Source organism: Molossus molossus, unplaced genomic scaffold (assembly GCF_014108415.1).
Source record: "Molossus molossus isolate mMolMol1 unplaced genomic scaffold, mMolMol1.p scaffold_m16_p_12, whole genome shotgun sequence".
NCBI lineage: Eukaryota > Metazoa > Chordata > Mammalia > Chiroptera > Molossidae > Molossus > Molossus molossus.
This window is the reverse complement of record NW_023425347.1, coordinates 75,010,429-75,033,016: the sequence shown is the minus strand read 5'-3', so window position 1 is coordinate 75,033,016 and position 22,588 is coordinate 75,010,429. Positions and strand designations below refer to the sequence as shown.

The following is a 22,588-nucleotide window of genomic DNA, read 5'->3' as shown; positions in this document are numbered from 1 at the left end:
GCTAATTCCTCTACCCAGGGGAGCTAGGAATCACACACACACAATTTTATTCACACATACATATATGATGATATTATAAATAAGTACACATATATAAAACGATTATGTACTATGTGTTTGTCTGTCAGAATGCACACTCCACTGAGATGAAGACACTGGAGAGAAAACCGGGAGGCAGGAGAGCGACAGGCACATTTGAGGCTGACATGGGAGGCAGCGTGCCCGAGCAGAGCGAGTGAGAAGTGGTTGGAAGTAACATCTGAGAGGTATGTATGTGTGTGATAGGCGGGGGAGCGGTGGTGCAGATAACAGGGGACCTTGTAAGCCACTGAAAGACCACTGGCTTTCCTGAGCGATGTAGGTCGGTTCTGAGTTCAGTCACTAGTGGTCAATGATTTAATCAGCTGTGCCCATGTGTTCACAGGTGTTAGGGGGCAAGCACAGAAGTGAGGGAGACCAGTGTAAATGAGTCTCCTATGATAGTCCAGACAACAGAGGACTGTGGCTTGCACCCAGGGGTGGTGGTGAATGTGAAGAGTGGTTTGATATATGAACATAAAGAACCCCCACCACCGTCAGCTCATTTAACACTTAAAGCAGCTCTAGAAGGAATGACCATCACCTTCAGTTTAGAGATGAGAGAACTGAGGCCCAGAAGAGAACTGACTTGCCCATGACCCCACAGGTAAGGAGACGAGTTAGTGCCCTATCTCTGCTTTTCTTATTCTTATTCTTTTTTTTTTTTTTTTTTCAGACAGAGTATATCAGGGTTCTCCCCCTCCACCCAGTGGGTACAGCTGGTGGTTACTCTTCAAAGAAGGGGTAGTGTTTTGGTCTGAGAATGACTAAGGCAGGTGAGGTGCCTGCAGAGAGGCCAGACTAACAAACAGGTACCCAATCATCCTGGATCATGAAATAAGAGGGGACAGACTTGACATCTACTAAATTCTGTGAGAGAAACAATTTTAGGGCCAAATGAAGAGAATCCTTTCATAGCCTTATTAGGTTCTTCAGAGTTAGCAGAGATCTAGACCATGACTTGGCCAACAGACTCAATGTATTCCTAAGGAAGAATGTCGATGCCTGGGGACAACAGTGACGCCTGAGGCCAGTGCCTTGTGGGACGCTCCCAACAGAAACCCCTTGGAGGAGACTACAGTAACACCCTCATATTTGGGGAATGAATTTGTTTCCAAAACGATCCCATATCTCTGCTTCCATCTGATCCTTTTAACACTCCAGTGGAAAGACCAGGTAGATATCACCATCTCCATTTGCATACGGGAACATGAAGGTGTGGAGGTGAGATGACTCACCAAATCTCAAGGCAGGGAATCAGCTCTCAGTTCCACCTCTACTTCAGAGCTTCTCTTACCCCACTTTGCGCCTCCTGGGGTTGGGTGGGGAGGGGCATCCAGGCTTCTCCCCCATCAGCCTTCTTGAAAACTCTCTCCTGAGGTAGCTTCTTCCCATTGCAGGCCTTTCTTACTACTTCACAGCCCACACATCCCTGGGCTGGGGGAGGCCAGGGGTGTGCAGGTGGCGTTCTCCTGTCTCCCCACTGCTGCTTTTATTTAGACCATCGTCCTATGAAAGCTCATGTCCTTCAGAGCCAAACATGTACTCAACCATCTGCTCTTCCTGATCACTGCCGTCTATAGTTCTCTGCGTTTCTACCCTTGTTAAATTAAGACTTTTTGGCACTTTGCTCACTACCTTCTATTCCACCCCCAATTCCTGTCATAATCCTCAGAGGCAACCCATTCAACGTCCTTGCCTCTGCTAGTGACTTTCACATCTACTCTACTTCAAATACTGACTGCCAAGTGTACTGTCTGGTTCTTGCCACCACATGGAACACATTCACTTCAGAACTGTAAACATCCCACTTTCTGACCCCAACCCCATCTTTCCAACCGTCATGGACTTAGGTCCATTATAACCATTACGTCACAAGATCGTTAGCACATCAGCCTTACAGTTCCCCATCCTTCAGCCTTCTCTCAGCCTTGCTCCTCTCCTACCCTGCCCAGATCCAGTGTTGATCTAAATTCCTCTCCCTCCAGCTCCTTCGATTCCTCTGCATGCTTCCCCACTCTGTGCCCCCTCTGGTCCTACTAGCTCAACATATACACAAAACCTTAATTCTCAGATTCTTTTCTCAACTCCACATCTAGGTTTCTAAGAACCACAGAATACAACCATAGCTCTTGCAAACGGCACAATAGTCTGCAAGCACCGCTGGGCCTTTGGTGTTTCCCACAAACCATTCCTTTCTCCTTCACCCATTTCCTCGCCCGAGGACATTTTTCCATTTTTTTGTTCAGATAGAGTAGGAGGGAGAGAGAAACATCGATGTGAAGGGGACACATTGAGTGGTTGCCACCCACACGACCCAACCAGGGCCAGGGACAAACTGCAACCGAGGTACGTGCCCTTAGCGGGAACCGAACCCGGGTCCCTCTGGATTGCAGGCCAATGCTCTAACCACTGAGAAAAACTGGCCAGGGGCCCCCGTCTTCTTTTTGACCAGCTCGATCTTTCACACTCCGAAGCCTTCCTTATTCTGCCCTCTCTCCATTTACTCAGGGCCACAATCTTCCCTCAGAGAACAAGGTGTGCCTCCTTCTGGTTTAAAAGCCATCTGTCTATGCCCTTGATCTCTAATCCTTCCTACAATTCCCAAGGCCTTACTTTTTCCTCTTTCCCATATTCTTAATTTTTCCTTGGAAGGTTCAAACTGTCTGCTGATAAACATGCCCAGTGTGCCCGCACTCTAGGCCTTCTTTTGAAGGTCGTCATCTGTCTGTGTCTCATCACATTCCCCTTGATGTCCCCACCCACTGCAATCTGCCCAACCACCCTCCACCACTACTGAAGCTACATATCCAGTAGATATGTCTCAGTCCTTGTTGTACTGAATTTTGTTGTGCTGTGTGCTCCTTAAAACACTATACCCTGGGCTACCACAATATGCCTTCTATTCTTCCTCACATTTGACTACTCCTTGTCTCCTTGGTGGGATCTTCTTTCCATTCCTATCTCTTGAACTTTGTTGGTCTCCAGGATTCCAACACTGGCTAACTGTTTTCATTCGACACATACTCCTGGGAAATGGGAGCCATTTACCCTGTAGCCTCAACTACCATCTGTATGCTAATGACTCCCAAATATTTAACTTTAGCTCGATCCTCTTCCGAGAACCAGACCTGATTCTTTGACTATCACTGCCTTCTAAATATCACCTAGATGATCCACGGGCTCCCTACCCTCTTTCTCTTCTAGGCACCACCATCTAGCCAGCCACCCCATCTCGAAACCTGGGAGACAGTCCCACTCCCTTCTTCCTCATGATCTTCAAATTTGACTAAATTTACCTCGTAAGCAGTCTTCAAATCTAGTCTCTCTTCTACAGACCTTCTACTGCTGTCCAAATCCAGACTTTTATCACTGTGGTCTGGCCCATGCTCAAAACTTTGTAACTGTTCCCTCTAGACTTGTTTCTCAAATCCATCCTCAATAGTCATCCATGATCTATTGAAAACACAAACCTTTAAGGTCTTACCTCTAATTAAAAGCCTTCAATAACTTCACATTGCCTATAAGAGCAATTCCAAACTTCAATACAGCATGTAAGGTCCTCTGTGGTGTCACCCTGGCCTTTCCCAGGTTTTCTCTTCCAAGTCCCAGCATTGCTTTCTGTTTCGGCAACACCAAATGGCATGTAGTTCCCGGTACGACCTGTGCTGGTTCTTTCCCTTTGCCCTTGTTCATGCTGCTCTCTTTCTGGAAAGCTCTCCCTCCCCTCGCTCTCCTGATAGGGCCATTCATACAGTCACCCTTTCAAGTCTCAGAAAGGGCGTCACTTCTTCAAGGAAGCTTCCCCTGGACACCAAGCCTGCATTAGGTGTTCCTCCTTGCAGTTTTTATATTAACAGAGAACATCTCTAACTTCACTCAAGACGATGTTTTACAATTACCTGTTTAAGCATTTCTTCCACAATACTGTGAGCTCCTTGAGGACAAGAAGTGACTGATTTTTGCATCCCCATGCCAAACACAGATGGTGTACAAATAAATGGCTAATGAAGGAATGAATGAATCTTTCCCTGTCCCTTTGGCTTAATTGCCATTATTCTCAAGCTAATCCCAGAGCTTCAGCTGCCTCCCAGGTGCCAAGCTAGGCACAATAGTAAGCTCAGACCCCAGTCTAACCACCAAGCAGAGGGCAGCAGAGCTAGGTCCTTTCTGGTTTCCCAGAGCTCAGGAAGGAAGGAAGGCGGGGAGGAAGGCAGGCAGGAAGGAAGGAAAGCAGGAGGACAGAAGGATGGAAGGCAGGCAGGCAGGGGGGAAGGAAGGAAGAAAGGGAGGTAGGGAGGGAGGAAGGCAGGGAGGAAGGGAGGGAGGGAGGAAGGAAGGAAAGCAGGGAGGAAGGAAGAAAGGCAGGCAGGGGGGAAGAAAAGAAGAAAGGGAGGTAGGGAGGGAGGAAGGAAAGCAGGGAGGAAGGAAGGAAGGAAGGCAGGCAGGCAGGGGGGAAGGAAGGCAGGGGGGAAGGGAGGGAGGGGGGAAGGGAGGGAGGAAGGGAGGGAGGAAGGGAGGAAGGCAGGAAGGGAGGAAGACAGGAAGGGAGGCAGGCCAGAACTCTGGTAAGCTTACCCCTGGAGCACAGTCTGCGCACAGCTGAGGCAGCACTCAGTGGGAGGCCACAGGATGGAAGCAAAGGCCGGTACCCAGGGTTTCGAAGATTTTGAGAAGTGCTGACAAGGTTGGTGGGTTTCAAGGTGGAGTCCATTGAGTCTGAGTGTGGCTCCAAGGACCGGGCCAGGCTATTTCCCAGAACAAAGGTTTCACCTGTAAAACAGTAAAACCAGAGTTAGAGCAGGGACTAGGCCGGAAGGACTGCTGTGGCACTGGCTTCCAGATACCTGTTTGGGTGGAGCAAGAGGCAGCAAAACAGAAAGTCCCGGGCTCGGTCTCAGGTGGCCTGTGTACCAGTCCAGCTCTGGCTCTCACTAGGTGGTCTTAGTAAGCCCAGTGCCACTCTCTGGACTTGGATCTCTTTAGAGACACTTCCTCTTAGACTCAATGGTCTTTGAGGTTTCTTCTGGTCTGGATGTCTTATGCTTTTTCTGGATAAGGAAAACCTTTAATAAAATAGGAAGAGGCTGCCTTACACATAAGCTACTAGATCAGGGAACAGGGGTGCTGGAGAAGACATATACTTTTGCTCAGATGAGGCACTGCAGAAGCTGACTCTCAGCCAGCATGACACCTCAGAAATGCTTCTTGATGCCTGGCTGAAGGCCTGTCTGCAAAGGATCTGCTCCTATGTCCTCTCTCACCCTCTTCATACTTGCCTTGTTTTATAGAAACATTCCAAGGATGCTGGATTGTACAGTGGTGAGAAAGTGGGACCGGGACCAGAATCTGGGTTAGAATTTGACTCTGCCCCTCAGCAGGCAAGGTGTTTCTCTTGGAACCTCAGTCTCCTTATCTATAATATGGGAAGCCCCTTCCTTCCAAGGTACTTAAAAATATCAAAAGGAAGTAGCTATGAAAGCCTTTGTAAAGGGAATCTCATCCTGATGTTTCTACACCCAGGCCACAGCTCAACACCAGGCAGCAGCCCCTAAGCACTGCGCTGCAGGGCCTGCAGCAGACTGCAGCGCTGGTTCTATGCACACCGCAGCTCCTTAGCCCTGCTGCATGCAGCATTCTCTGCTTATGGGGTGTGTCCTGGGTAGTGGACTGCATCACTGTCCTTTGTGGTTTTTCTCAGAGTTCGGGTGTTTTTATAATGCTTGGGATTCATTTAGGGCCTCTGATAAACACTAAATGCAAACTCATTGTCTGGCATACAAAAAGACCTCTGTGGCAAGATGGTTTAGGATTTTTGGACTGCTTTCTGCTACTCACCTAAAATTTCTTGGTAATCATGGGCTTAAAGTCAAATCTAGCATGAGACAGATTTCACCCTTATCTTAGGGAACTGAACTGATGAAGCCCTCCCCTAGAAATGATTCTGAAGAGAGGAGTCTCCAAGGCTTTAGGATACCTTAACCATATCCACTCCTGTGCTGAGGTGAGGTTTCAGATTCCTGTATTCCAGGAGAGATGACTACAGCATTGTCCTGCTTTGAGACAAGAACAGGAACCCAATCCAGAAAACACGAGGCCTGGGTACTGTGCCTAGGCTCCTACCTTCCACTAGGAGTATGATCCCAGACAAGCTGTCTGTCTTCTCTGAGCACCAGTTTCTTCATCTGTGAAATGGAAAACCCACCCTTTGTCATGCTGAGAACATCAAATGAGGAAATGGAATGTGATGGACTTTACAAAGGTCAATGTCAGTTCAAGTTGCTGTTGATATGCTGGAGACATGAGAATAATCAGTATGAGAGGGAATCATTCAACAAAATGCTGTTGAGCGCCCTTTGTTTGCAAGTCACTATGCTAGCTAGGTATGGGGTGTGCAAAGGCACACAGATAAGGACTTTGCCCTTATGCATTTATTTTTAGTTAGTGGCAGATCTTCTTTGAGTGTCATATTGCAAGGCTGACCTTAAAATTTAGAGTTCCCAGTGGAGGGTGACCGAATGCTGGTGAGAAGCAAAGAAGAAAAGACTTGGGAATGCATAGTCTGGAAAAAAGTCAGAGGAGACAAAAACCTGAAAAGCAGTCATGGGATGGGAAGAGAACCAGAGGTAGATCTGATCTTTTGGAAGACAGAGAGTAGAACAGTGGACAAATGTTAAAATAAGGCAGATTTTAGCTAAAACGAGAGGAATTTTAGCAATAAGAAGTGCCTAACAGTAAAACTGATTGCCAAAGGCTATAGTGAGCAACCTATCATTAGTACTGAAGCAGAAGTCAGATAACTGAAGAGAACTGAAGGAGCACAGAGGAGTCAGAAATCTAGACAATGCTCTGACTTGTCTGAGCACGGTTAAAATGCTCATTACAGCAAATAAAAACTAGGGTGAGAGCAGCCAAGTTGCTGGGTACCCACTCTGAGAAACAGAGGTTAGAGAGAACAAGATGATACAGAGTTGGCTGAGCCTGTCTGAAAACGAGGGAAGGGAAGGGGGATAGCCAATGGTGGAACGTGATAACCCTGGAACTGGTCTCTTTCTGGGCGAGGCAACAGGAAGAGTGGTGAAAACTTGCTTCCTCTCATCTGAATCAGAGTTGAATCAGAGAGACGCAAACTGGAACAGAATTCCCAGGAAAGATCACAGCCCCATCCCAAACTACCTTCATGACTGTAGGTCCATGATATACAGCCCACCAGTCTCTGCATACTGTTGCCAGCACATTTCTTAGTTTTTTGTTTTTTTTTTCCCCTTTATTGATTTTAGAGAGAGAGGAAGGGAGAGGGAGAGGGAGAGAGAGACAGAACATCGATTGGCCGCCTCCTGCAATGCCCCCTATAGGGATTGGGCCCACAACCTGGGCATGTACCCTGACTGGGAATCGAACCGGCGGCCTCTTGGTGCATGGGTTGATGTTCAACCTCTGAGCCACACCAGCCGGGCCATTTCTTAGTTCTTTTTTTATCCTCACCTGAGGACATTTTTCCATTTTTTGTTCAGGTAGAGTGGGAGGGAGAGAGAGGAACAGAGAGAGAGAGAGAAACATCGATGTGAAAGGAACACATCGAGTGGCTGCCACCTGCACAACCGACCAGGGCCGGGGACAAACTGCAACCGAGGTACATGCCCTTAGTGGGAACCGAACCCGGGTCTCTCCGGACCGCAGGCCGACGCTCTAACCACTGAGCCAAACCGGCCAGGGCCATTTCTTAGTTCTTAATGACCATATTCCATTGAGGAATTCTGAGCTGCTATTTCTTTGAGAAATCTGTCCTTAGCAGCTACACTCATGGCTGTGCTACTCCCTCAGGTACCTGTTCTTCCAGAACCAGGTAGGCTAGACTCTCATAACTGAAGTGCAGCTTCGAGTCCCTGACTGCCAATAGCTGGGGATGTTTAACAGCCTGCCTTTGTCTGCACCAACTTCACCGTGCTCAGCCCAGACTCCCAAAGGAACACTGACTATAAGTGAGAATGCCTTTTTCTGTCCCCTCAGAGTCTGATGCTGAAAGACAGAGCAGGTTAGATGAGAAAAAGGATCAGTGAAGGGGTCACAAATATGTCTGCAAGGGCCAGATGGCTGGTCCCCACAAGCAGCATTTGAAAGTCAGGTATATTTTTACAAGTTACATAAGCAACACTCATTTGGATGCAAAAATATAGGGGGTGGTGGTGGCTGGGGCTGGGTGAGTAGTCACTTCCCTGAGCACATTCTTCAGAAGTGGCACTTTCATCAGAAGTGATTCTGTTAAGACAATGATAAAAGGACTACAGGGAAGGCAGTGTGGGAGCAATACTTGCCTAGAAGGTCAGAAGGGGGCACCTTTCAGACTTATATGCTCCCCCATCCACAGACAGCACAGCCCTGAACTGACAGCACCACCTCTCCATTCCTCTGGCCAGGACAAAGTCCAGAGCACTCCTGTGAAGGGCCTTTCCTCCCTCTCTTAACAGTGACCTACCTCGCTATGTTTAGGGCCGAGCTTTCCTTCCCTCCCTGTCGTCTTGTGTCCTGGGCTCCAGATTAAAGATGCCGCGTTCCATTCACTCTTTAACCTCTCTCGGAAGTGCTTAGTCACTGATCCGGCCACGTGGCATCCGCTTTCCCATTGTGGGTCTGGTATGTTAACTAAGAAAGTTATTTTCCAGCCTAGTTGGAAACAGCAGGAACTTGAATTGACTTGCTAGACTGGCAATGCTGGAGGAGCTAGGGCCATGTGCCAAAGGAAAGAGTGGATGGCCAATCACCAGGGAGCAAATTTCTCAATCTGTAGCTTGAGACTAAACCTTCCTGCTGGCAAGGGAGCTCTGTGGTAGGCCTTGCTGCCAGATCCACACTGGGAGATGCACTGAGACTTCGCTGTGGCTCCACATGCAGTCTGGAGCTCAGATGCGGATTCGTAAACCACCTTTTTCTAGGGATAAAAATCCAGAGGAAAGGTTCATCCTAGAGAGAGGGGACAAAATCCTGAAGAGAGAGTAAAGATAAGAGGAGACCCAAAAGTCCTGGATGTGGCAAAGGTTAGGGACAGAACACCAGACCTCTGGATGATAGGTGCCAGGCTAGCCGGTCAGAGGGCTGGTCCCCGGCCCTCACTGGTGCTGCTACTAACCCTGCTCCCTTTCTTAGCCCAGGCCCCATCCCAGCTCCTACCTGGTAGGTACCTGTCGTGGCTGTACTCTGTGGTGGTGAGTGACAAGTGAGTCTGTGTAAAAGGCTGGTTGCCAAACAGATTGTCACTGCGAAGGTTGTGGCAGAGTTTCTCCAGGAAGCGGAGGATGTAGGTGATACTGTTGACGGCTGGGAGGTTGAGGGTATGCTGTTCCCGGTCAAACACAGCTGTGGAGTGAAGCAGACAGGGCTGAGCACGTCAGCCAGGTAGAGCAGTGCAGCGCTGGGCAGGAGGAGTCCAGCCCACGGCTTGCCTCAGGTTTACCTGGTTACACAAAGGCAATCAGTGCCCAGGTTTCCTCCCTCCCTCCCTTGAGGGTTTGATTTTTGCCTCCAACTCCAAAGGGCTTGCGGTAATGGGAGTGGCTAGGCCAAGTCTGTTGCACCCGCGGCTCTGGAATGATTTTACTCAACTTGTGAAAACAACTGTGAACATAATTCTATCTACTCCATCAGTTGGCTGGGCCTCCTCCAGGAAAGCTGTTCATTTAGGGACTGTTTCCATAAGAACTGCCCAGGAACAGAGCAGCCGGGCAGAAAAAGAGAATACAGTCATTGCCAGCAATGGTTTGGGTGCACAGTCCAATCTGTATAAGGGTACTAGAATGTCAGCAACATTTGGAACTATGCCATGCTTTGTTTTATTTTACTCTCTATTTCTATTCAAAAAAGGATCTGTACAGTCTTTAAAAAGCTAGAGCCTCTGCATTTGTCTCTGAGAGCAGCAGGAAATGGGGGGTAGGTCATTCTCAGAAACCAATTCTGGGGCAGGGAAAGAACCCTGCAGGAGGTGTAGGTGATTACACCTAAGAGGCAGTAAAGAAGGCTGGGTCCCTACAGACTGCTGCACAGAAGCAAAGGAGAGACCAGGGAATGGCTGCTGCCTCAGAAGGAAAGGAAGGCTTGATTTCCCACGCAGTTCTCAGCCTTCTGTAACTATTCCTTTTCTGCCTGCCCCATCTCTTCTCAGCCAATGACTCTTGTCTGGGCTCTCCACAACCCTGCACACAGTTATCCACTACAACACATCTCACAGTTAGCTGTGAGATAGTCTTCCTTTTCCACCAGGGCAGAGCCTGAGCCTGTGATCTTCCTTTTCCCCCCAGTCAGTGTCTGGCAATAATCTCTGACATATAGTAAGGGCTCGATAAATGTTTGGTGAAAGAATACAGTTGTATTTTTTTTTTTTTTGGTACATGCCCCTAGAGGAACTGAACCCAGGACTCTCTGGTCCACAGGCCAATGCTCCAACTGCTGAGCCAAACCGGCCAGGGCCAGTTGTATTTTTTAATGGGGTTTTCCATGTCAGCTGCTTCCTGAGGCTGGATAGTGCAACTTGTTAGAAGGAAGGTGCAAGAGATTATGGAGCAGCATACAGTTAAGATCGAAAGGCTTTAGGTCAACTCTTCATAAGCTTGGTGGGTAAAGAATAGGGTTTTGGATTTCTGATAATTGAAACAGAACAAGGGGCAGCAGAAGTAGTAAACATTTTCAGTGAAAACAACAAAACACTGTGCAGCTGACTCAGATTCTCATAGCAGGAAAGAAAGAGGGAATAACTCTTCCCACTCTGCCCTAGGATTCAACTCCCTTGGATCAGGGCTGGCTCAGCACCGGGAAGTTAAGGAGTCAAACGAATGAGAGAAGAGTTTGCAGTTCCCTCAGGCCAGCCAGGTGGGAGGCTGGGACAGTCTGGAGAAACTCCTGTTGCCACAGCACTGCCCCTTCTGGATTCTTCTGGGATGCCTTTAAAGCAACACACTCATATTTTCTGTGTGGAGAGGCAAAGCAGGCAGACAGTACAGGTATCTGTTTAGAGGCTCAAAGCAGACAGACAGTACAGGTATCTGTTTAGAGGCTCAGTTAAGACCTTAGACAGAGTCTGGGGGTGTATTCTACTTGGCAGAGGTGAGTATAAGGCTCAGAGGGGCCCTGGGCATTGAAAATGAGGACTCTCTGAAGAAGGGAATACCTTCACACTTCTCCAGAGCCTTCAGGTGTGAAGTGGGAACAAGATGCCTTGTCAGAAAGTAGCCATTTGAGAAGGCCTGGCTCTCTGGCTAGGAGGCCATACTAGCCCAAGGAAGCTTACCTGAGATAACCTCACCACCGTGGCCCTGCTTGAGGAAGCTGAAGACGGTTTTCTGGTGATAAGCACAGTCGATGCAAGCCTGGACAGCCTGCTGCAACACCACAGAGGCACGGGCTGGCCCGAAATGATCAGGGAGCTGCTGGACCTTCTTCTTGTCTAAGTGGGGGCCTGTGCTGCCGTTCTTGTTCAAGTAAATACAAACTACAGGAGACAAAGAATGAAAGAAGCTTACAGAATACTCAGGGTACAGAAATTGGACAACAGTGCTCTCTTCTGTCTTTTGTACCCCGGACTCTGGTTCTGAGCAGGACTCCCAGCTGCTAAGCTGGTGACACACTGTAAGAGGGGATAGAGGATGGCTGTGCCCAGCTGCTGCCGGCCCAAATTGCATGACCAAAAGTTTTGGGAACATAGCCTGCTGGAAGAACAGCCCGACCAAAAGCCAAGGCACGGAACTTGCACTTGGTCTTCTGTGCACTGAAAAAAAAAAACTAAACAATTTCCCAGATATGTGTACTTTAATTTTTGGTACTTGGTTGCCTCACATATTCTGTGTATCTTACCTTATATGTGTGAGAAACTGTGGGGTCATGGCAATATTAACAAGACGGGGGTGGGGGTATGGAATGAATGAGTGTGTGAGTGTGTGTGTGTGTGTGTGTGTGTGTTTAGTCTTGGCCTTGGAATGCTCACACCACTGATCACTTGCCTTGCTTTCTGTTCTGAGCCTTGGAGTCCCATTTTTATCTTCAACATGAACACTCATGTCCAAAGAAAGTAGTAAAAAGAGAAAAAAAAAATGGAATAAAGAAAAACATGAAAAAGGCTTGAGGGTCCCATCTAGATATTTGTTTCAGTCATTTCTCCTGTCAGGATAGCTGGCACTCTCCTAACTACAGCCTTCCACCTGGCACTGTGTTGGGTAGGGGACAGGTGGGCACAGGAGAAAGAAGCAGTCCTAAACAGAGTTGCTTCCTTGCTCTCTGGAGAAGACTCATGGACGCTTGCTCATCTAGGACATTATCCCTGCTGATTTGCCTTGTAGGCTTCCACTTGAGTAGGAGTACTCTCCTTTCTCACACTGTCATAGCTCACTAACTGAAGGGGTTGGGAGGCAAAAAGTCTCTTGTTAGTAAAGGCAAAAAAGATAAGAGCAGTAGCTGTGTGGGCCATGGATGAACTGCTGTCCTCTTGGGGCCTCATGTTTACCATGTGTAAGGTAAGGAGGCTGAGCCGGACGCACTCCTGGGACTCTCCCACTTTTATCATCCTAAGGGGAAGCAAGGTGGAGAGAAGAAAATGGAAAATAGAAAGGGGGATGAAGGATGTGGAAGATGAGAGGTGATAAAAAAGATAAATTGAAAAAAAAGATAAAAAAGATAACTTGAAATACATATTTAACTATGTTTTCTCCCAAAACCCACTAAAATGAGCCAGATAACAAGAGAGAAGACAACATAAAATTTTGGAAGCTGGAAAGCAGATTGGCAGAGTAGTAACTGACTCAGCAGACCTAAGAAAGCTGAATCCTTAACCAAGAATGGGCGATGATGAGAACCAAGCTGTTTCATCTTATACTTCACAAAAGGCACAAGAATGGGCAGGTGCCTCTAGAGGTGGATGTGGAGGTAGATCTAATAATTAAAGGACTGGTTGAAATCTATTAAGAAATAGGACTTCCATGTCAAAATATGACTCTTTTGCTGAAAACAAAACAAACAAAAATGCAAGAATTCAAAGAGATGAGAAGAGAAATAACACATTATAAGAATGTTCATAGCAGCTTAGTCATAGTAGTCCAAAATGAGAACCAAGCCAAATGTCCATAAACAAGAGAAAAGATATACAAATTGTGGTATATTCACTTTTTGAAATACCACTTGGTTGTAAAAAAAAACTATTGATAGTGTGCTTCTCACAAACATTATTTTGAGAGAAATAAACCAGATAGAAAAGAGTATACATATAGTAAGATTCCATTTATATTAAGTTCAAGAACAAAAAAATCTAATTTACAGTGATAGAAATAAAAATAGAGGTGAGAGTGAAGACAGATTGTAAGGAGGCATGAGGTGACTTCTGGGGAGTGGAAGATGGTTAGAAATTACTTTTAACTCAGTTGGTGTAGTTAGTTACATGAGTGCTTACAATGATTAAAATTCATCAAATAGTACATTTAGGATTTGTATATTTCACTGTATGGAAACTTCACCTAATTAAAACATACAAAAAGAAAATATTTAACCAGTCCAGTAATGATTAAAAAAAGAAATTCTATGTGTATTAAAGGATGAAATATAAAAGGCAAACTATGGCCCTGGCCAGTTTGGCTCAGCGGTTACAGCGTCGGCCTGTGGTCCTCAGCCCTGGTTGGGTCGTGCAGGAGGCAGCCACTCAATGTGTGTTTCTCTTTCTCTCTCTCTCTCTCTCTCTCTGGCCCTCCCTCCCTCCCTCCCTCCCTCCTACTCTCTCTCTCCTTCCTACTCTATCTGAACAAAAAATGGAAAAATGTCCTCGGGTAGGGATAAAAAAAAAAGGCAAACTAAGAAACCCTTAGAAGAATGTGGCAGTTTTAAAACATGGCCCAAAAATTCTTTGACATTCCTGACATAGATCTCTGTGATATTTGACCATGGTGGAAATGACATTGTGTTAGTTTCTGAGCTTAGGGCTTTAAAACTAGCAGTTTCCACTTCCTGTTTCTTGGGACATTCACTCTGGGAACCCAACTACCATGTGTGAGGAGGAAAGCCAACCCGTGGTGAGGCCCATGTGGAGAGAAACCAACAGCCAGAACCAACTTGTCAGCATGTGGTAGAAGTGATCTCCAGCCCTTGTCGGCCTGCCACAGCTGGCGCTGCATGGAACAGAGTCAAGCTGTTGCCACTCAGCCCAGCCCACCTTGTTGTTTTCAGTCATCAAGTTTTGTGGTGGTTTTGTTATGTAGCAAAAGGCCCCACCTTAATTATAGAGAAGTAACAATAAAAATTACATCCTTATAAAACATGAGAACAAGAAGAGAATAAAGTGAAATAATTAAAGTGTTGAGAGAAAACACCCACCAACTTAGAATTCTGTACTCTGTAAAATTGTCCATCAAAAGTGAGGGAGCCCTGGCCGGTTTGGCTCAGCGGTTAGAGTGTCGGCCTGCGGTCCTGAGAGACCCGGGTTCGGTTCCCGCTAAGGGCGTGTACCTCGGTTGCAGTTTGTCCCCGGCCCTGGTCGGTTGTGCGGGTGGCAGCCACTCGATGTGTTCCTTTCACATCGATGTTTCTCTCTCTCTCTCTGTTCCTCTCTCTCCCTCCCACTCTACCTGAACAAAACAAAACAAACAAAAAAAAAAAAGTGAGGGAGATCCCTGGCCGGTTTGGCTCAGTGATTAGAGCATCGGCCTGCGGTCCAGAGAGACCCGGGTCCGGTTCCCACTAAGGGCGTGTACCTTGGTTGCAGTTTGTCCCTGGCCCTGGTTGGGGTTGTGCGGGAGGCGGCCACTCAATGTGTCCCTTTCACGTCGATATTTCTCTCTCTCTCTCTCTCTCTCTTTCTCTTCTTCTCTCTCCCTCCCACTCTATCTGAACAAAAATAAAAAAATGTCTTCAGGTGAGGATAAAAAAAAAAAGAGTGAGAAATAAACACTTTCCCAGACAAAGAAAAATTGAAGGAGTTTGTTGCTAGTAGACCTGACTTGCAAGAAATGTTAAAGAAGTTCCTTAGAGAAAAGAAAAATAATATAGATCAGAAACTCAGACCTACATAAAGGGAAAAAAGCATCAGAGATGGAACAGGTGAAGGCAAAATAAAAAATTATTTTTCTTATTCTTAATTGATCTAATAGGTAATAGTTTATTCAAAATAACAAGAGCAACACTATATTTGATTATGTATGCTTATGTGTGTGTATATATGTGTGTACATATATGTACTTATGTGTAAGTAAAATGAATGAATCATCACATAAGGAATGGGAAGAAGAAATCAGAATTATTTTGTTACTATATTTGTGAAATGGCATAATGTTATTTGAAAATAGACTTGAATTAGTTATAAATGTATACTTCAAATTCTAGGGTAACTACTAAAAAGGTACAAAAAGAAGTATAACTGATATGGTAAAAAAATATGAAATGATATAAAATGCTCAATTAAAACTATAGAAGGCAGAAAAAGAGTAGAAGACAAAAACAGAAACAAAGAAGGGTAACAAATAGAAAACTGTAACAAATATAAAAGAAATTTATCCAACTATATCAATAAGCACTTAATGTCAATGGTCTAAATACACCAATTAATAGACAGAGATTCTCAAAAACAAGACCCATCTGTAGTCTACAAGAAACCCACTTTAAAAATAAAGACACATATAAATTAAAAGTAAAAGGACAGAGAAAAACATATCATGCTAATGCTAATTAAAAGAAAGTGGGGAGTAGCCATATTGACTTCAGACAGAGCAGATTTTGGAGCAAGCAAAGTTGTAGGTAAATAGGGGTATTACATAATAATATAGAGAACAATTATCTAAGAAGACATATTAATCATTACTGCATATGCACCTAACAACAGATCATCAAAATATGGGAGGCAAAATTGATAGAACTGCAAGGAGAAATAGATGAATCCACTCTTATAGTTGGAGACTGCAACATCCCTCTATCAGAAATGGACAGAAACTCAGTAAGAACACTGTTAAACTCAACAGCACCATCAATCAAATGAATGTAATTGCTATCTATAGACTACTTTACACAATAGAACACACATTCTTTTCAAGCTCGCATGAAACATTCACCAAGACAGATCACATCTGGGCCATAAAATACACATTAACAAATTAAAAATAATAGAAATCATATGAGAGAGAGAGAGAGAATGCTCAACCAACTGAGCCACACTGTGGATGTTGTTGTGACTAAGTTGGTTGAATAGTGTCCCATGCACTAAGAGGTTGCCGGTTTGATACCAGTCAGGGCACATGCTCAGGTTGTGGGCTCAATCCCAGCAGGGGGTGAGTAGGAGGCAGCCCATTGATGTTTCTCTCTCACATTGATGTTTCTCTCCCTTTCCCTTCCTCTATCTCTAAAATAAATAAAAACAGCCTGGCTGGTGTGGCTCAGTAGTTGAGCATTGACCCATGCACCAAGAGGTTGCCAGTTCGATTCCTGGTCAGGGCACATGTCCAAGGTTGTGGGCCAACCCCCCAGTTGGGGGCATGCAGGAGGCGTCCAATCGATGTTCTCTCTCATCAGTGTTTCTCTCTCTCTCTCTCCCTATCCTTTCTTTTCTCTCTAAAATCAATAAAGAAAAAAAATGTTTAAAATAAAATAATAATAATAATAAATAAACACAATACCATATTAGCACCCAAAATGAAACATTTAGGTATAAATCTAACAAAATGTGTACAAAATTTACATGAGGAAAACTACAAAACTGATGAACAAAATATTAAAAAGAACTAAATAAATGGAGAAATATCCATGCTTATGAATAGGAAGACTCATTATTGTCAAGATGTCAGTTCTTCCCAACTTGATCAATAGCTTCAATGCAATCCCAATAAAAATCCTAGCAAGTTATTTTGTGGCTATTGACAAACTGATGTAAAGTTTATAGAGAGCGGCAAAAACTCAGAACAGTTAACACAATGTTGAAGGAGAAGAACAGAGTTGAAAGACTGATGCTATTCAACTCCAAGACTTACTCTATAGCTACAGCAATCAAGATAATATAGTATTGGTGAAACAATAGACAAATAGATCAATGGAACAGAACAGAGAGTCCAGAAATTATCCCACATAAATATAGCGAACTGATGTTTGATAAAAGAGCAAAGGCAATACAATGGAGCAAAGATCATCTTTTCTTTTTTTTTATCCTAACCTGAGGACATTTTTTTCCATTTTTTGTTCAGATAGAGTGGGAGGGAGAGAGAGGAAGAGAGAGAGAGAAAGAAACATCGATGTGAAAGGGACACATCGAGTCGCTGCCACCCGCACGACCAACCAGGGCCAGGGACAAACTGCAACTGAGGTACGCGCCGTTAGCGGGAACCGAACCCGGGTCTCTCTGGACCACAGGCCGACGCTCTAACCGCTGAGCCAAACCGGCCAGGGCAAAGATCATCTTTTCAACAAATGGTGCACATTAAAAAAATAAAAAGAATCTAGACACAGACCTTACACTCTTCACAAAAATGAACTCAAAATAGACTACAGACCTAAATGTAAAATTAAAAACTATAAAACTTCTAGAAGATAACATAGGAGAAAACCAAGATGATCTTGGGTATGGCAATGACTTTTTAGATACAACACCAAAGTCACAATTCAGAAAAGAAATACAGATGACTCTTAAACAACATGGGGGTTAGGAGTACTGAACCCTGTGCAGGGAAAATCCATGGAAAATACCATTTTGATCCGTGGTTGGTTGAATCTGTGGATGCACAACCTGGGGATATGGAGAGCTTCCTATATATTTACTGAAAGAAATCCACATATAAGTAGACCCTATAATGGTGCATATATGTCATTTTACATTTGTTGAAACTCATAAAAAGTACTCCACCAAGAGAGAATTCTAATGCAAACAATGGACTTTGGGTGATAATGATTTTTTTTTTTTGCATTTATCTTTAGATGGAGAGGGAGGAAGAGAGAGAGAAAAGAGTGAGAGCCACATCAACTGGTTGCCACCCACAAAACCCCAACAGGGGCCGGGGACAAACTGCAACCGAGATACGTGCCCCTAGCGGTAACCGAACCTGGGTCTCTCTGGTCTGCAAGCCGAGGCTCTAACCGTTGAGCTAAACTGGCCAGGGCAATATTTCAATGTAGGTTCTCTATGGAAACAAATGTACCACTCTGGTAGGGAACGTTGATAATGGAGAAGAAGGCTATGCAGGTGTGGGTGCCCGGGGAATATAGAAAAAAAACCTCTATAACCGCTGGTAAATTTTGCTGTAATATAAAAACAAAGAGCCTAGTAAAAAATTCAGAAAACAAAGACACCCTTCATTGCAAACATTCAAGGTAGGGAAGCAGAATATAAGCATCTTCTAATTATATGTAGTCAAATTTCCTAAATGTATGTAAAATCCTTTTATGCAGAGCATTTTGCAGGATTGGTTTTCCTGCAAACACCCTTTGGAAAATGCCACTAGAATAAAAAAACAATGACAGTTTTTAAAGTAAGATATCAGAAACAAAAATCTCAGTACAAAATAGGAAAATACAGTTGAGGAAAGCTTAAAGTTGAGCAAAAGACAGAGAGAACAGGAATAAGAATAAAGAGAGTTAAGAATATTAGAGGAAGAGTTCAAGAAGTTCAACATCTGAATAACATGTATGCCAGTGAACAGAGAAAAAGAAGGGGGAAATCACTGATGAAAGAATTTAAGAAAATTTCAAGAAACTAAAGAATGGAATGGGAATACTATGTGTCCAGCATTGTAAGTAAAAATACTCATGTCTTAGGTGAAATTTCAGAATACTGGGTATGAAGAGAAGCTTCTAAGAGAATAAACAGGTTACATACAAAACTAAAGATGTAAATCTAAGAAAGATTTACAGAGGAAAACAAAGATATGGAAAGTAGCAAACTGAGGATAATACAAAAGGGTGGTGAAGAGGATGTCAAGGAATTCCGAAGGCTCCAGAGAGATTTCTTTTAGAGTTTAAAATGAATTGAATATATAATGTGCTGGAATATAAAGAGAGATGTACACAGTAGCAAGACAGTTTACGGCTGAAAATACATAGTGAAATAAACACAAAATAAAGAAACAAGATTTACTCAGAAAACAATGTGTAACAAAGGAAAAGTAACCATAGTACAACTACATGGCTCAACTGAGAATAGCATTTAACAAGTTACAATAACAAAATACTGTATTTCAATCTAATCAAAATTATAATAGGGTACTGACACAGTTTTAAGATAGGGAAGTACATGTGGTGGATAAGGGGCAAGGAGATTAAGAAGAGTTAAATCCTCATCTTCTAAAGTGAGCTGTTAGTTGAAGTATGCCTAAAGCTAAAAAAAAAAAAAGCAATATAAACATTCCATTTTCATATATGGAGGTAAATATTTTCATATATGGAGGTAGCTGGATTGAAAGCAATTGCCTTGATTGAGCAGTAAATGATGGGGGTGGGGGAGGACTATTTGTTTTGTTTTTGTAGTAATTCTTATAGACCTATTGTTCCTTTAGACTATGAGCATATCACTCTTTTTTTTTTTTTTTTTTATCCTCACCCGAGGACATTTTTCCATTTTTTGTACAGACAGAGTGGGAGGGAGAGAGAGGAAGAGAGAGAGTGAGAAACATCGACGTGAAGGGACACATCGAGTGGCCGCCACCCGCACGACCAACCAGGGCCGGGGACAAACTGCAACCAAGGTACATGCCCTTAGCGGGAACCGAACCCGGGTCTCTCCGGACCACAGGCGGGCGCTCTAACCGCTGAGCCAAACCGGCCAGGGCGAGCATATCACTCTTAAAAAGTGTTGTGTAGCTAAAAAATATAAAAGATAGGTAATGAAGAATACACTGTAGCACATAGCTTTTAATCTATGATAACTTTTACTGTTAACATTTGAAGGAACTATAAGGTAACTTGGACTAATCTCATCATTGTATAGGTGTGAAAACTGAGGCTCAGAAAGGGAAGTGACTTCAAATCTAATGACATGCCCCTAGATGTTTGTATAGCTTTATTTTAGCTAGCACTTAGGTGCCTAGGTGCCTTTCAACAATATGTAGAAGACCCACAGCAGTGGGAGCTTTATGACCAAGCCTCGCTATTTAAATAAAGCTGACCATCTCTTCTGGCAGTCACTGAGCTGGCATCCCTTCGTTGGCCTGAATCTCATAACCTAGGAAAAATGGAAACTAACTTCGTATCCATTTCCTGCTCTTGGCCAGGCTATACCAGTTTTAACTAATCGCTGTGTCACCGTTTCCCATTTGAACCTTGGCTCATTCTGTGTGACCTTGAGCAGTGGTGGGAAGGTTTCTGGAAGGAATCACTAAGAATGGAGCACCCTGAACTGGAAAGGAGGAGTAATATTACAAACTGGGCCAGGAAGCTCCTGGCTCTGGCCCCACCTCCACCCCACCCCACTGCCACAGCTCCCAACCCTGAGTCACAGACTATCTACCCGTGTCTTTGATTGTTTTTGACAGGATGGAGGTTTCTCTGAAACGATTTCTCTGAAATGCCAAAGATTAAAAAAAAAACAAAAAAAAAAAGATCCTATTTAGGTTTATAAATGGACAGGGAACTAATTATTGGTACAAGATGAGAAAATACAGACATAGGGGCCTGGGGCTTGTTGCAGCTAGTACCATGGTCTGCTCTTACCTGTGGGGGCCTGCATGGCTGAGCTGGGGATGGTGGCAGCATCTTGGGGTACAGTGCTGGTGTCCGGTTCAGGGGTGCTGGTTGTTGGTGAGGTGGGTGGTGGGTTCAGCAGAGTCCGAGGTTTTCTCTGTCAAAATGGATGGGGAAAAGTTTGCTACCCATGATAGGTAACTTGTCTTCTCATTCCTCTATTCCTAGGACTTAATTCACTCATGAAATGAAAACATATTTGTAGATTGGACTGTGTTTTATCTTTGTTTTCCATACAGCATCTTGTCCAAAGCTATATCTAGTAGATGCTTAGTAAATATTTTCTGAATCTATGCACAAGATTCTGGGCTTCTGCACAGCCAGAGCTTAATGCACTGTCTTTTATATTAGGTTTGATATTCTGATGTGAAGTTCCAGGTTCTTTATTAGTTGGGCAGACAAAAGCAAAAAATGGAAAAAAAATGTGTGGCTTAGATCTACTTTGACATTATTTTGTACTTTCTCTCTGTTGAAAAACAGAAATTTCCTTTCCCCTAATTCTACAAATTACTTTCCTCTGCCTACCTCTTGAGCTCATTACCTGCCATTTATTATCTTCAACCTTATACTCTAATAACCTCTAACTATATTACTTCTCTACAAACCACACCTGGTCCATACCTTTATAATAATAAACCATCCCTTCTTCTTGAACTGCCCTTTCTTCTTCTTTTTTTAATCTCACAAATACCTGTTTACCTGGAAGCTTTTCTAGATTTCCTCTAGTTACTGTCTCTCTTGTGCTGTCTCTGTTGCATTTGTCACAGTGTATTGTCATTATAAACGTATATACTGGGAACCTGTTAGCCTGGAGCTCCTGAGAGTCTGACCTTGAGTACCATTCCTAGCATGATACTTGGCATATAAGTGTCAATAATGTTTTTCAATGAAGCATACAGTATAGAATACCAATGATGGGGGAAGTAATGAAAATGATTTGAGAGACATCTAATATCTCCCCTATGCTGGTCAGCGCAGCCTCTCGGGGAGAAGGACCTTAGAAGGTTCTTTCCAAGATAAAGTTTTCTAAAAGCCTTTCTGAATGCAAGGAACACATAATCATCCCCGAGGTCCAGAAATCTTTTTTTTTACTAAATGTCATGTAGGGTCCACTTCTGGGAACTGTATAAACCTGCCTGCCTTCTTTCTAGGAGTGTTATTATCTGAAGAGGTAGCACCAATGACAGCAAGTATATACCTTGCCTGTGAAAGAAATCACATTCCTCTTATGAAAGCACACATGGAACATGGACATCTCATATTTTTGATAATGCTAAAAGTAAAAATCTAAATAAACAATGAGTCAGGGTAGAAAGGAATACCGGGTTCAACTTCACTGAATTGGTGGTAGGATTTCCTGGCATCCCTGAAGGAACAATCCTGGTAAGTAAGGTGCCCAAATATTATAGAAGAAACCAAAGAAATGGAGGGCATTCTTACTATTTGAGATGGGTGCAATTACATGTATTATATCTAGTCATATATTACCTCAACTCTATTTTATTGGTGAGAAAACCGGGGCTCACAGCTTTATTCAAAGAAGCTTTCCCAAAGTCACACAGCTGGTAACAAATGAAGATGAGATAAAAAAAAACAAAAAAAACAAAACCTAAGTTTGTCAGGTTTGAAAGCCTCTCATCACAAGACCAATTTACGTCACAAAGGAATGTAAGGGTTACGAGTTAAATGGAAAGGATATACACTTCCAGCAATAGGCAAAAAGGACAGGAAGGGGAATTAGGGAGTCAAATGCTAGGCCATTAAAATACAGGATAAGATAAGAATTCTTGTTTTCAAGAGGCTGGAAAGGAAGAGAACGTTGGCTACTATGTTTGGA

At 44.0% G+C, this 22,588-nt stretch overlaps 2 protein-coding genes across 7 annotated transcripts in view; one reads left to right on the top strand and one right to left on the bottom strand.

The window, feature by feature from the left end:
* The window catches only part of CTPS1 (CTP synthase 1), a 45,159-nt gene extending 44,901 nt beyond the window's left edge, over positions 1–258 (top strand). Inside the window, exon 20 of one of the 2 annotated variants that reach the window (XR_004958887.1) lies at positions 129–258. The gene's annotated coding sequence lies outside the window, so the exon portion shown is untranslated. The remainder of the gene's footprint in view (positions 1–128) is intronic. The other variant, XM_036255819.1, reaches the window with a different exon arrangement.
* The window catches only part of SCMH1 (Scm polycomb group protein homolog 1), a 166,307-nt gene that overhangs the window by 4,978 nt on the left and 138,741 nt on the right, over positions 1–22,588 (bottom strand). For all 5 annotated transcript variants that reach the window (XM_036255813.1, XM_036255815.1, XM_036255814.1 and 2 more), the window contains 4 exons: positions 20,722–20,848; positions 11,357–11,557; positions 9,247–9,432; positions 4,657–4,851 (listed from right to left, as the gene is read on the bottom strand). In XM_036255813.1, coding sequence (XP_036111706.1) covers positions 4,657–4,851; positions 9,247–9,432; positions 11,357–11,557; positions 20,722–20,848 — 709 coding nt within the window. The remainder of the gene's footprint in view (positions 1–4,656; positions 4,852–9,246; positions 9,433–11,356; positions 11,558–20,721; positions 20,849–22,588) is intronic.